The following is a 16,965-nucleotide window of genomic DNA, read 5'->3' as shown; positions in this document are numbered from 1 at the left end:
CCCCCCCGCCCCGGCGTATTGGGACCCCTGACACCCCCCGCCCGGGTGCCCCAGAACCCCTGACACGCCCCACCCTGGCCCCCGGGCCCCCTGAAATGCCCCCTCCAGTGCCCCAGGACCCCCAGCCTGGCATCCAGCCGCATCCAGTTCCCATGACTTTACTCCCATCGCAGCACGAAGCTTACACACGGCAGTCGTGGGGACCCTCAGCCTCCCCGAGAAGACGGGCCGACCCTGCAATGTGGGGACGCCCACCTGAGGGGCCTGCCGGCGGGGAGGGGCTGGGGGACAAGGCGTGGTCGTGCGTGCATCCGGCTGGCCTCCCTGTGGCCTCTGCCACCTCCCGTGGCCAGTTCTGCCTGGTGTAGTCGTCAGAGCCTTGAAACACTTCCCTTCCCTGCCTGGAACCCTCCAGGGCCTTCCAGCCCCACCGGGAAACTCCTTTCCGTCGGAAGCAGCCTCTGCTGGTTGCCCCCGCCCCCCTGCACGTCCCCAGCCCAGCCCCCCAACCCAGCAGCACCCCCTTTCCTCCATTCAGCATTTGCCTCCTCCCTGAGCCCCTCTTCAGGGGAGCCTTGCTCTGTCTGCACAGGGTGGACCCCACGGTGGCCGCAACGGCCACAGCTCAGAGACGTCACCCCTGGGGCACTTGTGGGGAGGACCGGGCCTTCTCTTCCACGGGCGCGGCTGTGCCTGCACACAGGCTTGGGCTCCTTGACGGGGACGGGGTGCTGACCGCCCCACCTCCTGCTCGGGGACCCAGTCACCAAAGCTGGACTGTGTCCCCTCTGACCCGCAGCCGAAAGCACCGAGCTGCCCGACCTCCCCTGGGCTTGAGGGCCCCGCGTGGTCTGCGCTCCCCCAGCCTCCGCCCTGCCCTCTCCCGCGACGGCCCCTCGTTCCTGCCTTACGGCCTGCGGCCTGGCTTCCCTCGGCCCGAATGCTGGAGCTTTTCGAGGCTGAGTGTTTCTGTTCGTTTTTTATCGTTGCCCAAGCCGCGCTCGGGAAGCTCAGCCCCGCGGGAGCGGGAACCCTCACGGTCCGTCCGCGTCCCCCGCCCGCCCTGTGTCCAGAACGGTCTTGGGCGCAGGACGTGGCTGTCGGACTGCTCCCCCTCCCCGCCGGCCACTGCCTGCTGTGACCCAGGGTGGAAGCGGGTTGAACCCATTTCTGTGCTCCCAGCGCCCAGGACGGCCTGACCAGGTGCTCAGGAGAGTCTGTTCAACAAAACCAGTCGGGGCCCGAATGTCAGGACCGATGAGGTGCTTCTCCCGTGGCTGGAGGGACTCGGGAAGGATGAGGCACCACCACCCGGGGCGTCGGGCCCTCCCACCGCTGCTCTGCTCCGTCCGGCCCCAGGAGAAGCGCAGCAGCGTCGGGCTCGGAGCATCGGGCCCCAGAGTACTTTGCGGCCGCGGCCGCCAGTCGGCCCTCTAATGTCCACCCGCCGATGAGCGAGGCAGAGAGAGAGGCCCCCTCAGAGACAAGCCAGATGGCACTTCAGACACCAAGAAAGAAGAGAACGAGGCAGAATTCAAACCGGAGACCGCCGACCGGCAGGGCCACGCGGGGCAGCACCAGGGCCGGTCAGGAGGCAGAGGGACCGGAGAACCAGGTTCACGGGAAGGAGCAGGTGGGCCGGCACGGACAGGCCCGGGATTGGCGACTCGGAATGATTTCAGCAGGCTCCGGGCCGCAGAGGTCCTGCGGGGACCAGGGAAGAGGGTGGTGGCCCAGAGCGTAGGGGCCCCACACGGGAGGCGGTTGGGGGCTGGGCTCCAGAATGCTTGGTCTGCACGTGAGAGCGTGCTCACGGGCGAGCCCTTCACCATCTCCAGGAACTGGCTGGTCCCGGGAGGGCAGTCTGTGCGTCCAGGGGTGAGGCCGGCCGCCCCCCGGGAAGGAAGCAGTCAGCCCTCAGCTCCGTGCGCCCCCACCCCCGTGCGCAGCTCGAGGACAGACCAGCCCTCTCGGAGGTCAGGGCCGGCTGGCACCAGCCCCCCCAGGTCAAGAGGTGAGCGCACCTGACCCCTCGCACTGGGTGGGCACCCCTCCTGTGTCTCTCACCCCCCTTCTCGACCAGTTGGTCCCTTTGTACGAAAAGACAGCCACTCATCAGAAGATCGATGAAGTTCCCATCATGAAATTTCTGGATCCCAGACACCAGCTAACGTCTTCCCTGCTTCCCCTTAAGGAGCTGGGCTCCCGATTTACGCTGGTGAGGCTTTGTGTCGCCTGCCCCCCGCCCCAAGTTATAACGCACATGATGAGTATCCTGAGTCGTCTCTGGGGTCTTCTGGCTGAGCTTTAAAAGAAATTAAAGAGGCACTTCCTGTTCCTTCATCAACCCAGCGGGGCGTGACCTGTGTTCGAGACCTGAGAAAGAGCCTCAGTCAACACAGACTTACCAAATCTCCCCGGGGGACAGACTGCCTGGGGTGGGGGGGGGGGGAAAGCTCTCGTTGGGGCAGGGAAAGCTCTGTCCCGGCTCCTGCGTGGGGTTACACAGGGTTATGGCCATGCCGAGACCCCCCCTCCACCTAAGACGGATGGGACGAAAGGCCCTTTCGCCATCTGTGACGGGCCCAGCCCCACCCCACACCACAGGGAGACAATTCGGGGCGAGGGGCACCCTGGAAGGTGGGTCTGGGCGCGCACTCGGGTCACCCGGACGTCCCTGGGTCCCACATAGGTACTCGTGCAGCGACTCCAGCTCTCGCCGACCCGGGGTCAGACCCGGCCCCCCTGCTTGTCGAGCGGGACTTCCACCCTGCGGGGCCCCCCTCACCTCGCCAGGGGCGGCTCCTCGGACCCCAGGGTCGTCTTGTCCAACGACCGGCCAGCCCCGCAGCTGGGGCCGTCTCCTGCCGGTGCCAGCCCTTCCTTAGGCAGGACCAGGTCAAGGAGAGCTCTGGGGGCAGGAGCCGGCCACCTGGCGGGGGCGGGGCTTGGTTCGCTCCATCTGCGGCTCAGACTGGGCGCGTGCACCCGCGGGGGGCATCCCTGCCTCTCTGCACCGCTGCGAGCCGGCCTCGGGCTGTCACTCTCATTCAGGTCCCGGCCGGCGGCCGTCTTCCTTCCTCCAAACAGACATGGGGCCATCCCACCCACGCGCGGAGCCCCGGACGTGCCCCACAGCTCCCTCTTCTCCACAGGATGCGGGGGGGCCCTCCGGTCTCTCCAGCCGCTGGTCTAGACTCACCTTCCACCTCGCCACCCCCGCCTTCCCGTGTCCTCACAGCCCGGCCTTGGCCCGAGCGGCCCCTGTTCTCACTCTCCACCCTCCGCTCCTGCCGCTGCCTCCGACGGCGACGTCCTTCCTTTGCCTCGCTCCTTGCCGAACTCCTATTTAAACACCACGGCCTGGCTCAAGTACCCACCCTCCTGCACACCCTCCCCACCGTCTCGAAGGCCGCCACACCTTTCCTGGAGATGCCGGACGTCTCCACGCGGCCCTGCACTCGCCGGGGACGTCCCGGCCGACTGTGGACGTGAGCGAGCCCCCGAGAGCAAGACACGTCCGATTCGTAACCTGGCCCGGAGCCCGGCACTCAGCAGGTGCACAAGCGTTTCTTCAGTTCGGGTCTGTAGACTACGAACCACTTAAAAACACAACAGCTCAGGCTCTTTCATGAAAGAGGGTCCTTGCGGATGGAAACAAAGCACAGCCCCCACCTGCTCCTCCCCTGCTCCTGCCCCCCCCCCCCCCCCACCATGGAGACTGCCCGAAACTCGCCCCGTTCCTGGCTGCTCTGCAAACCGAGTGAGCGAGACCCGGAGGCTGGCTGGACGCGTACCGCTTTATTGATAACACACAAATGAGGCACGCCGGAGGGCGCCAGTCCGTGCGCTACACCGTGTAAAACAGTAGAAAAATCAGTTAGTAAAGCAGAAAATTCAAGTGATTTACTACAATATGGAGCAAACGGCCTGAAAACTGGTATCTCCATTGGCAGTTTCCACCGATAAAAGTTCTGACTTCATGAATTAAATACATTGAGAAATACAGTGAAAATCTATTTACAATCATTTAAAATGGGCACCGGTGACATATTTAATTAAAAAAAAAATCTTTGACGCTTCTAGTTTGTTTTTTTCAAAGAGAATTTTAAATATGACTTTAGTTTTTTTTTTAAAAAATACAGTAGGAAATAATTACAATCTTAATATGAAAACATTTTACAACTTATAGCCGTGGTCAATTAATGCTAAATATGATGCAAAAGTTGGTGTGAAAATTAAAGTCACTGCTTCCCTTCTCACTAGAAATCAAATACAAAGATTATTTCATTAAAAACACCTTTGGTCCCTAAGAGTCACGATCTGACGATCCCATGTTGAAAATACCTTCCATGGCGACAGCTCAGAATGCCTGGGGACACGTGCCCGCTGCCGGAAAGGGGACTTTTTCTGGAAGATCGCAGCTGGAACTGGTTCACAAAAGATGGGGCGGCGGAATCGAGGGAGCCCGGCGACCCCTGGGGCGCAGCCACCTGCCTTCGCCCCGGACACGCCGCCTGGGGGCGCTCGCGGGAGAGGCTGAGCCCGCTTCTGGGCACGCGGTGCCGTTCCCCGTCACGTCTTCACAGTATCAACCCGGCCCTCCACGGGGACAGCAAGCAGCCAGCAATGACAACAGGAACAAAGAGTGATTGCTCTCTTTAAAACGACACGACAGACTTAAAATTTTTCCCATTAAAAAATTATCTTAGAAAAAAAAAAAAAAGAGGGCAGCCACAGTGGGCCATGGGAGCGATGCCGCCTTGCCCCTCGGCAGGTCCTGTCACACGCCTCGGCCGGCAGACCGAGTGCACGGCCCGGTGTGTGGCCAAGATGAGGCTTCCGGCCAGAGGGCACGCGGGGACGGTCGCCATTCCCTTCTGGACAGAAAGGATGTGACCACAGACAAATGGGTCCTGCCCGAAACACCCATGCTGCCCCCAGGTTGATCCCCTTGCAAAGCTGCACACAGGTTCCAGACTGTGGCTGTGAGTGAACAAGTCTGAGTCTCCTTCCTGGGCGCGGCCTTCAGGCCTGAGGGCACAGACCGCTCCAAACAGACTTGACAAAAGGTAAATCCGCAAACCATTCGGGTAGTTTGTTGAAACGCATGCGGGGGAGATCAGGCTTGGCAACACAGAGGTGTGCGGATGAATGGGATGGGGGGGGGGGAACAGGTTCACACCACGGCGTGAAAGGTCACCCAGAGAAGACTCCAGAAAGCTCCACGGCCATCTGGACCGCTCCCCAGACCCACACTGGTTACCCTGTGGTGGAACCTTCCAGACGCCCGGCAAGGGTGTGGCCAGCTTGCAGGGCCTTGCCCAACCCTCTACGGACTCTGAACAAAGGAAAAGTGACCTTCCCACCTATGCCCACACCAGGTGACCATTTTCTGCCCACCTGTGCCCACACTGAGGTGACCATCTGCTTCTGTGCAAAAGGCTGCTGGGTGACTTTCAAACATTACAAACACAGGAGGCGGGAGGGGATTTTGAAGGTGGACGACATGTGACCAGAGGCAGCGCCTGGAGGCTGACGGTGTGGCTTCAAGTGCTAATGGAAGTGGCCCGTCACCCTCAGAGCTGGTCCCATCTGCGAGCCCAGCGCGTGCCTCCCGCTTTGGGTCAGGGCCCCGTCATGGTCTGGCCATCACTCCGTGAACAGGACCGTCTGTTACGGCTCGGGTGATGTCTCCAGTGGGACGTGACCGGCACCCACGCAGCGAGGGACCCTCAGCCCGCTGCACACGTCACCTCGCCGGGCAGGGCCCGAGCCCTGGGGCGCGTGGGGAAGGTGGTAAAATGACACCTCTGTCAGGATTCTGACAAGATGGCTAATGTGTGTCTAATATATACAGACATAAATTAAAAACTCTATTTATTGAACATATACAAATAAATAACTTAATTTGAAGCAAATCCCTTCACCTAACTTTCTGACCAAATCTAAAGACGTCGAGGGGAACGCACAGCAAAGGAGCCCAATGTCAGCAGACTTGCTCTCCGCGCGACCCCCACAGGTGGCTCCGCGGGACGCAGGACCCGCCTGAGCCTGTTGGCCCCTTTAAAGGGTTCGTGGCTGTGAAAGCGAATTTAAAACCTGGTGTTTTAGACACCAGTTTTGTTCGTCAGGAGCGTGAGGACCAGGGTCCGAGTCCTAGTCCAGGCTCTGGCTCCAATGGGCTGTGTCCTTGGGCAAACTCATGGGGATGAGGGTTAGCACCGCCTGGGGTCTCCCCGGCTGTGCTGTCCACGGTCGGGCGCACAGGCTGCACACTTTCCCTCCTGATGGCCCTAACCGGGCAGCTGTCTCGGGCAAAGTCGGCTGTCAAGCAGAGAGGCCCCAGCGCCTTACGCTGAGAAATTTTACCGGACCGGAAGGCAGCAAAAATCTACGGTGGATCACACTTTTTGCTTTTACAGAAAATCAGTTTCATAGAAGGAAGGCAAGGCGGTCCAGCTTCCCACACGGACGACAGCAGTGCTGGGAAGATGGGCCCTGAGGTCTTGGGGGCATTCCCCCTCGATGTCCCAGGGGGTCGAATGGGCTGGGTGCTGGGGAGATATGTCTCCACCTGCTAACGGGTGAGGGGGGCCCTGAGGGACAGGCCAGGCGACAGCTGTGTCTCCGCTCGGCCCACCTCCACAGCTCACACTCCCTGCTGTGAACTGTCTCGCTAAGGTCACAGGCAGCCTCAGGACCCCTAAGAAGAAAGGGCGGTGGGAGCCGTGGCGGAGCCCAGGACAGGCTACGCGGGCGCCTGGGGGAAAAGCAGGGGAGATGGCTTCTTGTCTGCGGTTCCCGTATTTGGTGGGGAACCCGCGGCGGACGGAAGCCTTGCTCCGCCGCGGCTCCACATGGTGCAGGAAACGACCTCCACGCGTGTGTGACGCGTGCCCCCGAATCTGTCTGCAGAGGGGTCCTGGGGTGACCGACTTTTATTCCATCGGTAGCTGCACCCCCCATTACTGAGGATTCCTGAGAGGGTCCCTCTGGAGACACAGCAGATTACCTGGCTCTTAGAAACGCCACACGGGTGCAGGGACCCGACCCCGGCCCGCGGGCCTGGGAGCAGCCCAGTGCCCCTGCGCTCCGGGTCTGCGTGCGGGAGGCAGGGCCGTGCTCTCGTCCCGCACGAGGATGCTCTGGTTCTGTGGCCGGGCGGCTTCCAGAACCTGCTTCTCTCACGGGACTGGCCCGTCTGTAAGTGGAGGTTTCACTGTAATCCCGCGAGGCACCTGCGGGCTCTGAGTGGCAGGCAGGGTCGGGGACAGCGGGGAAGGGGACAAGGACACACATTGGTGAGCAGCAGAGACACTCCGCTGCCTTTCAAAAGCAGTACAAATAATTAATAAAATATGGTACAGAACCTCTGAAGAACCCTTAGAGCTAAGTGCAACACATGATAAAAGGAGAATCTTTTTAAAGTTTAAAAAGAATGGCAGCTTTTCACGTCACGGTGACGAAAGCCTTTGTCCAGAAAAAAGACGGTAAAAGGGGAAAGATGCTTCACAGCACAGACGTGTCACGTGCCCGCCTCCAGTGCCGAGGGGGACGGGCGCGTGGGGAGGGACGCGGAGACCCCGGCCTCTGGGCAGACGGGTAGGGCGGTGCCCCTGCCCACGCCGGCCGCGCTCACCAGCGAGGGCCCGGCGCTCCCGGAACCCGGGAAAGGGGTGCAGCTCCCCGTTCGCCACGGGGCTCCTTCCCGTCCTCTCTGCTCTTTGGCAAGTGGAGGCGGAAGCCAAAGTGTTACCAGGAAGTCTCTTTAAGGGGGACGTGAACAGTAGCGAGAGTGCGCGCGGGCGGGCGTGGGCGCTGGCGTCGGAGCTCGGTCACAAACCCTCGCGTCCTGTGCCGCGGCCACGCGGGCGGGGCGTCCTGCCGTGCTCTACGTCCCGTTCTTCAGCTCCCATTCCTAAGTGTGGCGAGAGGAAGGCACAGGTCACGGTGGCCGGGGCCAGGAGGCAGGGCTGCGCCCCGGGGACGCAGGCCGCCTGCAGTGTGGGGACCGGCACGGCGGGGAGAATGGCCGTCCCACCCGGGAGTCAGACCCACGCGAGGGGCCGCCGGGAGGTGCAGGGAGGGGGTATGTGTGGGCGTGGGGCCGGGGGCCGAGCGGGGCGGCCGCGCTCCATCCCCCACGCCCCAGGGGGCAGCGCTGGCCGACGTGCACGCCCGACTCCCGCTGGACTAACGGGGCTTGTTCACTGCGCACCTGCGCACATCGCATGAAACGGGGGATTTCTCACCTTTTCTGGGGTCGAAAGTCGAAGCTTAGTTACACTTAAAAGCACAGCTTTGGCCAACGTGCCGGGAACAGAAGCAAAACCGAGCCGCCCTCACGCCCAGGAAACCACGTGTGGGCACGGTCAGGCAGGCTGTGCAGACAGAGGACCGGCCTCCAGTGCGTCCTCCCTCGGCCCTTCTGCTGCTTCCCCAAGACGGCCACGTGGGCAGGTGTCCACCGTGAAAGCCAGGAGGCCGCGTCCCCCCCCCCCCCCCCCCCCCCCCGCCACACCGCCGCGGCTCACGATGTGCCCCGGGGCCGTGCAGGGTTTAGAGAGAAGACGGGTGTGCGTGTTGTCCACAGAAGCTGCCACGTGTCTCCCCGACAAGTTTAGCAAAGGTAATGCAATCGCCAGGCGCGGGTCACAGTGGCCAAAGCCAGGAGGGACAGAGAGAGCTGCACGAACACACCGAAGCAGGACAAGGTGGGAAGGGAGATCACAGCCCTGCAGGCCCTCGCTGGAGAGTCTGCGGAGCAGCCCGGCACCCGCCACCTCCGGAAGGGTTTGCCTGTGGAGGCTCCAAAGGCACGCTGAGGCCACGGCACCAGGCTTCCAGAACACCCGTCAGCGTGCAGGTTTCCTGACGGAGCCGGGGGGAGCACCGGGCCTGGAGCTGAAAGCCCGTGACAGGTGCCTCCCACCATCCGGGTTCCCATCGGGACCCGGAAGTCACTTAAGGGATGCCATCTGGGCGAACCCCTCCCGTGCCCAGAACGAGCCGACTGTCCTGGTCCTCAGAAAGGGGCTGGGGTGGGCCCCTGAGAGCACGCGCGTGATGCCCCTAAGTGTGGATTACTGTTCCCAAAGCCCCTGGCCCTGACCCCAGCCATGAGGCCCCTGTCGCCTCCCAGGGATCCCGGGAAACCCCTGTGCGACCCCCCTCCCTCAGTGAGGGACCCGCAAGCAGGGACAGCGGCTCCCCTCTGTGGGCCTGGGCTGGCCTCAGTGCTGCCACCCACCTGAACCGGCCGAGGTCACGGAGAAGCGGCAGGAGCTGCCGTCCCCAAGCCGGGGGGCCGCCGGGCACCCCCAGGGCATACAGCTGGATGGGGGGCTGCCGCGGCTCAGTGGTAAATCTGATTTCTTCCACAGGAGAGAAACAAAATAGCTGCCATGCTCTTACTGCACGGCTCATCTACAAACAATTAGCGGCACCAGGGGGGCCGGCTCTGTGCGCTCCCCGGGGGGGCTAACGGGCACACGGCAGGGACACCTCTCAGCGGTCAAGCGTGTGCCAGGAAGGACGTGCCCGCAGCCACAGCCGCCAGCACCCACCGTGGGCACCCAGAGGGCCGCTCTCACCCACACACAGCCACCTCTCAGAAGACACTGCATCTCTAGCCAGGTCGGGCAGGTTCTCACAGCGACGAAGGGCCCAGAGGCGGCAAAGGGAGGCTGCCCGCCTCCACACACGTCAGAGCAAATTACATGCATCTGATGAATTAAGGTAATTACTCCCAGCCCGACTTCTCTGCATGCCACGCTTGCGGTCACCGCAGTCAAGAACCGTTCACTTTGACAAACTATAACGGATTTAACATTTTCTGAGAGTTTTCGGTCTAGCGTCCCAGCTTGTCAGGGCCGATCCCAGACAGGAGACTGGAGAGCACAGGTGGGCACAGGGGTTCACCCTGTGCCCCCAGCACCACCGGCAAGGCAGTGGGGCAGCCTGGACTCTGAGAACCAGAGGTCACCTGGTCCAGTCCCCACCCCAGGTCCTCCCAGAGCCACAGTTGCTAGGGACACCAGCTGGTCGGTGCCCTGAGCTAGGTTCTGGGGCTCTTGGCCTTTGAAAAGGAGGAGGACCCTGAAGGAGGCCCTGGCTGTGGGGATAACGGCAAGGCCCTTGGAGCCCCCCCCCCCCCACCTGTCCCTCCCACAGCAGCCAGCACACCCTGGGGCGGATGCCTCTGCACACGGGAGGGCGGAGCTCACCTTGGCCTTCCGCAGCACGTGCCCGCGGCAGGGGGAGCTCCCGGTAGGCTGGCTCTTCCGCAGCACGGCCGCGCTGTTCACCGGCACCGGGCCCTCGGCATCGCTGGTCTCGCAGCTGGACATGGGTGAGCTCTCCAGAGTCCGATGCCTAAAAACTGGAGACTGTCAACGCAGAGAGAAGGCCCCTCGTGAGGTATGGTTTCCAGGCCATCAGCATTTTCCAGCAGGAGAATCATTCATTTAAATTTTTTAACGTTTATTTATTTTTGAGAGACAGAGAGAAAGAGAGACAGAGAGACAGAGCACAAGTAGGGGAGGGGCAGAGAGAGACGGAGACACGGAATCCGAAGCAGGCTCCAGGCTCTGAGCTGCCAGCACAGAGCCTGACACGGGGCTTGAACACACGAACGGTGAGATCACGGCCTGAGCCAAAGTCAGATGCTCAACTGACTGAGCCACCCGGGCACCCCGAGAATTGTTCATTTTAAAGAAAAGACATGGGTTTTGGAAACAGGCAGAGACAACAATGACAACGGCCCTGCATGGTTAGCACCTGGTTCTGAGAGCACCTTCGAAACGCCATTTCAGACGGGACGACTGGTCGAGCTGGGCAGCTGTCCATTTGCACGGTGCTTTGTACCTTCAGAGAGCTCTGCGTGCCACCAGGCAGTGAAAGTCACTGTGACTGTGGCTGGTGGCAGCGCAGAGCTCCCTGGAGTGACCCCAGCCCGGATAATCCTGCAGCCCATACAGCTCGTGGACACCAAAGGAAGACGTCTTCTGAAACGCTTAGCATGTGACCAAATGTGCCTACAATTGGCAGCACCCCGCCCCCCCCCACAAGGACACAGGCTGCTCCCTGGGGAAGAGGACTGGTGGGGAGCAGTGCCCACCCCGATGGGGGCCCAGGACCAAGCTCCCCATCATGGCGGCATAACACATGGTCGCATGCTGCTTGGGTCATACGGCACGCCACTGAGTAGAACACTGCTTCAATCACCACTCAGTTGGGTCACTTGGAACCCCCTACGGGGGCTGCTGGCCCTGGATGCCAAGCAGCTAGCTGTACCCATGTTCCGGTTCACTTGGACATGCTTTTCAAAGGCCATGCTGGCCAGGAGGGAGTGGGGGACAGAATGGTTGGTAAGGAGAGAGTAACACCATCTCTCCCTGGGAGAGGCCAAGCTGGGTCCGTAAGGCAGCCCGTGATGCTCCTCTGGGACATCTGTCCCATGAGCCGCATTCCCAGGACAAGGTCCGGGCGGGTAGAGCCGGGAGCTGCCAGTGCCGGGACCGATGACAGCACCAAGGTCCAAGGAGAGACCTCCCGAGGGAGGATGTGGCCGGGCCCTGCGGGCTGGGTGGGGAGGCTCAAACAGACCAGTCCTGAGCCTTCCCAAGGACAGGCTTGGCTTTGTGAGCCCCAAAGGAGAAGAGTTGATAAATGGGGGCCAAGATGGGGACTCTTGGTTGGGGGGGGTGCAGGGTCACCGCTAGAGAGAGGAGGAACCCCCGGGGGGATGCGGGGTTTCAGCTGTGCCATACATCCGTAAAGACATCAGTCTTCCCCGCGGGTCCACCCCAGTGCTGAGGGGAGGGGCAGGGGGCTTCACCCAGGCTCCACATTTTGCCAGGAAGTTTGGAAAGAGGGACAGAAAGGAGCCCTGGGAAGCGGGTCAGGTGGCGGGGGGGGGGGGGGCGTCACTTCACTTCTCTGGGTCCCACGTTCCTCGACCGTAAAACGGAAGTAGTGACATCAGACTCTGAGGGTCATCTGGACCCGACAGAATAGTTATGAGAAGGATGCTGGTAGCTTCTCAGTGACTATGAGTCCCAGAGAGTGAACAGGAAGCCCCTGAAGGCACTAATTTGTGTTTTGAAAGTTCTTTCCCCTCGTCCTGTCAGATTTGACAAGGGTTCTGCCCCCCGCAACTTGGCGGGATCCCCAGCATGTGCTGGACGCTTCGTGAAAACCTGCTACGTGGGATTGAGATTTCTAGCTACTGAGCTGGAATCCAATCAGGACGTGTTTGGAAAGAGATAAAGACAGCTGTGTTCCATGACCGGATCCAGGAAAGCAGAAGAGGGGGGCTGCTGTGTCCTACGATGACGGCATCCGGGAAGGGAGAGGAGGGGGGCCGCTGTGTCCACCATGCTTACACAAAGAGGGGAAAACGTGAGGCCAGTGGCTCAGAGCACAGCCGGGAACCCATCCAGAGCTGGCATGTGGCTGAGTGCTCGCTGGGCTGGCAGGGACTTTACCTGTGGGCTCGACGTCCCTGATCGGGGCTCGATGGCCAGGCCCAGAGTGACCCCGCCGGCCAGGGCCTTCTTCAGGCTCTCCTTGACCTCCGTGAGTTCCAGCTCCAGGTTGACGCGCTCGGCCTCCTTCTGCTTACACTCCTCCTCCAGCCGCTTCAGCTTGCCTTCCAGAACCGCCTGCGGCTTCCTGCCTGCAAGCCCACGGACACGCTGTCGCTCCGGCCAACAGATGGCACACGCCGCTGCCCTTCGCGCGAGCTCTGCACGGCGCTGTGGGCCAAGCGACCCTGACCTGGGTTCCCTTCTACAAAACTCAAGTTCAGCTGTTCGCTAAAAGAACAGCGACCATTTCCAACCGCTCTGCTTTCCTGCAGCTGGGAGACTGTGGCCCTGGAGGCCGGAGGCCTGGATTCCCACAAATCCCAGAATTCTGGGCCCAGGCCTCAGCGTACTCACTTCAACATATGGGACTCAGGGCAGATGCCTGCAGGGGTGCCGCTGGCTTGGAGAGTCTGGAGGTTGTCCTGTCCCAATCCCCCCCCCCCCCCCCGTGATTCCTGGGCCTTCTCTCCTCCCGGAGGATCCACGATAAAGCTTTCACCCCCACAGAATAGGCACCTGTCGCTTCAAGGTGCATTTACTGGACTCACTTTATTTGAAATGTGTCCCACGGACATAAGGCGGCTGGGAACGTACCCACTGCACGTGCAGGAAAACCGATCCCAAGGGGTTACCCGGCTCGCGTGTGTGGCCCTGGCCTGGTGTCACCGCGTGGGAGCTGGTCTAACCTGTCTGCATCTTTGCGACCCTGCAAGCTTGAAACAACAGAAGGAAGAAATCCTCCTTCTGTCTTGTGGGCCTGGAGGCTCCTACCCAGGTCTCTGACTTAGCATTCGGTTCCCCGCAGGCAGGCGGCCGGCTGCCACGTCCAGCCCCTCCTGCGGGTTAGCTCTCACTTGCTCAGCCTGTATCTAACCTCCCAGTCTTTGAACTCCAAAAGCGCTTCCTGTCCCAACACTCATTTAGGCCCCGAAGTCCGGAAAGGCTGGACTGAAAGGCTGGAAAGGCTGATGAACTGTTTCACGTGCAGGTACGCCAAGGCCTCCCTGCAGGTGAGCCGTGTGAAAGCAGGCGTCTCCCCTTCGGACCCCCGGGTCCTCTGCTCCACCCCGAGGCCAGCAAAACCGAAACCTAAAGCGTGAATCTTGCCCCAAGGTAAGAACCAGTCTTGAGCTGAGGCGACCTACACCAGTTCCATCCGCACAGCCACGAACCCCATATTCCTTGCCCCTGCCAGCAAGAACAAACCTGCCTGATCCAGAGACACCCCTCTCTCGGGTCCTGACTCGGTTCTCCAACAACGGCCATTGGGGCGTGTTTCCACTATCCTGGCCTGTTTCCCTGTTCCCTTCCAGGAGTTCAGACGCTGTCTCTTCTCGGGGCACCAAGGGTTCCTTCTACCTCTTGCTTGGGCTCCTGAATCGTACCTGTCCCCGTGGACTGTTCTCCTGCCAGCAGCCCCAACTGTTTCATCATACACATGACTTGAAACTGCTGAGCCCCACCTGTCCTGCAGACAGTCTCTGCTGCCAGCACCTGAAGAGGGGACAGCTCCCGGCGGCCCCACCCACCGGCCCTGGAGAGCGGGCGAGCAGGCTGAGGGGCGGCCCTGGCCTCCTCTTGCCTGTTCTGCGGTGCCACCCTGGGCTTACCAGCACGGAGACGGGCGGTCTTACTGAGGGCAGGACAGGAAGTGCACACTCTAACCCAAGGAGGTCCCCCCGCATACCAGCATTCACTTCGATGGCAGCCCTCAAGTCCTTCCTCTCCTTCCGGAGCTGGGCCAGCCTGTTCCGCAGGGTCTCCTTCCTCTTCAGCAGCTCCTCTTGCTTGCTCTGCAACAGCTTGGCATCGGCTTCGACCCGGTTCTTGCCATATTTGTACTGGTCAGCATCTTAAAAAAAAAAAAAAAAAAAAGAAAGAAAGCCACAGAAGAAAATTAGGTTTAATTAAGCAGATAACAGGGTAATTCATAAAGCCTATTTAAAATCAGCCAACTCGAGGTGCGCCTGGGTGGCTCAGTCAGTTAAGCGTCCGACTTCGGCTTAGGTCGTGATCTGATGGTTCGTGGGTTCGAGCCCCGTGTTGGGCTCTGTGCTGACAGCTCAGAGACTGGAGCCTGCTTTGGATTCTGTGTCGCCCTCTCTCTCTGCCCCTGCCCTGCTCGCACTCTGTCTCTGTCTCTCAAAAAGTGAATAAACGTTAAAAAATATATTTAATAAAAATTTTTTTAAAAAATCAGCCAACTTGGTAAAAGACACTCTAATCTAGCTATTTCGCTAGCTCAGTAAGACAAAGAATGGGAAGCTGGACTTGAGTAGAAAATGGAGAAATTCGAATAGTTTCGATAGCTTCCCAGGAGTCTCTGAGTTGAGTTAAGGGAACACAAACAGAACATCAGGACATTTTTTAACTCACTTTCCTTTGCAGCACGCAACAATCTTCAATAAGGCTGCGGCTCAGCATTCCCTAATCCACACCAAGAGTAATCTCCCGGATGTGGGCACTTCTCTGTATTTTTCAAAAGACTTCCGTGAACACCGGCACATCCGAGCCCCATGACTGAGCCGCCCGGCAGTGTGGCCGGCTGGACGCAGCTCTGTCCCCTGTGCTGCGGTGGGTGTCCGGCCTGGACCGAGCACACGGGTATCCACTGAACGAGTGAAGGAATGAACAGGAATACGGGGAGTCTGTGTGCAGCGGGGTCTGGATCTGGCTGGCTGGGCTGGAATCCCATCATGCCACATCAGCTGTGCGACCTGAAACAACGCGCCCCGCCTGTCTATGCCTCGGTTCCCGCAACTGTGACACAACGACCCCCAGGGCTGTTACCAGGGCTAACTTAAGATTTATGGAGCGCTCAGAACAAGCATGAAATGAGCACTTGCTAAATGCTCATTAAATAAGAGGAATGAATGAATGAACGAACGAACGAACGAACGAACGAACGAAGAGGAAACCAGTCTTATGGAAACTAGTCGGAGATCTGGCCAACGCTACTGCGTTAAATCTTGTCCTCTGAGTATGTGGGCCTTATGAGGACAATAATTCAGAGAAACCCTCCCTGGAAAAACACCCTGAAGAGACAGAGATGCCACACATGTGATCAAGGGTCACTGACTTCGGAGCTCCCATTGCCTCCTGCACCTGACTGCGACTCAGGGGCCTCCCACGAGTCAGCCGCACCCCTGCGCCCCGCCGCCTCACACCCCACAGCACCGCCATCGTCGGCTTGTGTGTCTGCTGCCCCAGGGGACTGGCAGTGACTCCTGGGCAGGTGTGTGGTGTGATGCCAGAGAGGCCGCCAGGACTGGGCAACGAATCTCCCCGAGGCTCAGCTTCACCCCCCCCCCCCCCCCCCCCGCCCCATGAAGCAGAAGCGAGAAGCCCACCTGGAGGTCCAACAAAATTTGAGATCTGTACCTAAAACCCATCCCAAGAAAACCACAAGATGCCCGGGACGGGGTGGACCCTCATGGCAGCTCCAGTCACCGTCAGTGACAACGGAGTCCCCAGAGCCCCAGCCGGCCCCTGTCCTAGATGCCGAAGGCGCTGACTCCTGCAATGAAACCCTGCGTTTAGGAAGGCAGGTGCAAATCTTCAGTCCCCAGGCAACCTCCCCTCACTACAGACAGACAGACGGAAAGAAAAAGTACACACACAGCATGATATTAAAAGGATCGCAGCCCGAGGGTAACAAAATCGGCCATTTGAAACAAAAGCACTGCGGGCACCGGCTAGAGTGCTCGCTGACTTCTAACCGCAGAGGCTTTCCCAACAGAGCTGCATGCACTAACCTATAAATGTCCACATCTCTGGGTCCCCGTGCAATAAACCCCGTCCAGCCTGTAATGCAACTGGCTGGATTCAGCAAAAACACTGAATGCAATTATTTTTTTTCTTCTGTCACCGTTAGATGTCACCAAAGTTAATACAGGTTCCCTACAGAAGGTCTCATAACACAAAGGAATAAATCACCTAGGAAATGAAAGGAGCACGGGCCCTGGGAGAAATGCTGTCAAGACAGAGACCTCATAAGGGTCGGGTCCCGTGTAGCAAGGTTCTGGGGCACAAGCTATTTCCTTCCCCCGCGTCCCTCCACGAATGAAGAGCGCTAACCTTTCAAGTGACTATAAATACACCCAACTGCATTAGAGAAATAAGATTTGCCAGAAAGATGAGGTCAAAATCAGCCAGCACAATAACATTGTGACGAGGGGGATTTGGTCCAACCGGCTCCCGACCTATCTGCTCGAAGCGCACATATGAGGAGAAGGAAGTAGGGACAAGCTGATGTACAGAAGAGAAGCCCCCTTGGGGCACAAGCGGCCAAGGATTGCTGGTCAAGCCCAAGGCTCGTCCTTGTATGTGGCCAAGGCAAGGGCCGCCCTCCCCATCCCCAGACACTCTCACA

At 59.9% G+C, this 16,965-nt stretch overlaps 1 protein-coding gene across 5 annotated transcripts in view; it reads right to left on the bottom strand.

Moving 5' to 3' along the window:
- Positions 1 to 5,863: 5,863 nt before the first annotated feature.
- AFAP1 (actin filament associated protein 1) overlaps positions 5,864 to 16,965 on the bottom strand; it is a 142,714-nt gene continuing 131,612 nt past the window's right edge. For all 5 annotated transcript variants that reach the window (XM_049630241.1, XM_049630238.1, XM_049630237.1 and 2 more), the window contains 4 exons: positions 14,281 to 14,445; positions 12,492 to 12,682; positions 10,230 to 10,391; positions 5,864 to 7,921 (listed from right to left, as the gene is read on the bottom strand). In XM_049630241.1, coding sequence (XP_049486198.1) covers positions 7,895 to 7,921; positions 10,230 to 10,391; positions 12,492 to 12,682; positions 14,281 to 14,445 — 545 coding nt within the window. In that variant the 3' untranslated portion in view covers positions 5,864 to 7,894. The remainder of the gene's footprint in view (positions 7,922 to 10,229; positions 10,392 to 12,491; positions 12,683 to 14,280; positions 14,446 to 16,965) is intronic.

Source organism: Panthera uncia, chromosome B1, assembly GCF_023721935.1.
Source record: "Panthera uncia isolate 11264 chromosome B1, Puncia_PCG_1.0, whole genome shotgun sequence".
NCBI lineage: Eukaryota > Metazoa > Chordata > Mammalia > Carnivora > Felidae > Panthera > Panthera uncia.
The sequence above is the reverse complement of the archived record's forward strand: the minus strand, read 5'-3'. Positions and strand labels throughout refer to the sequence as shown.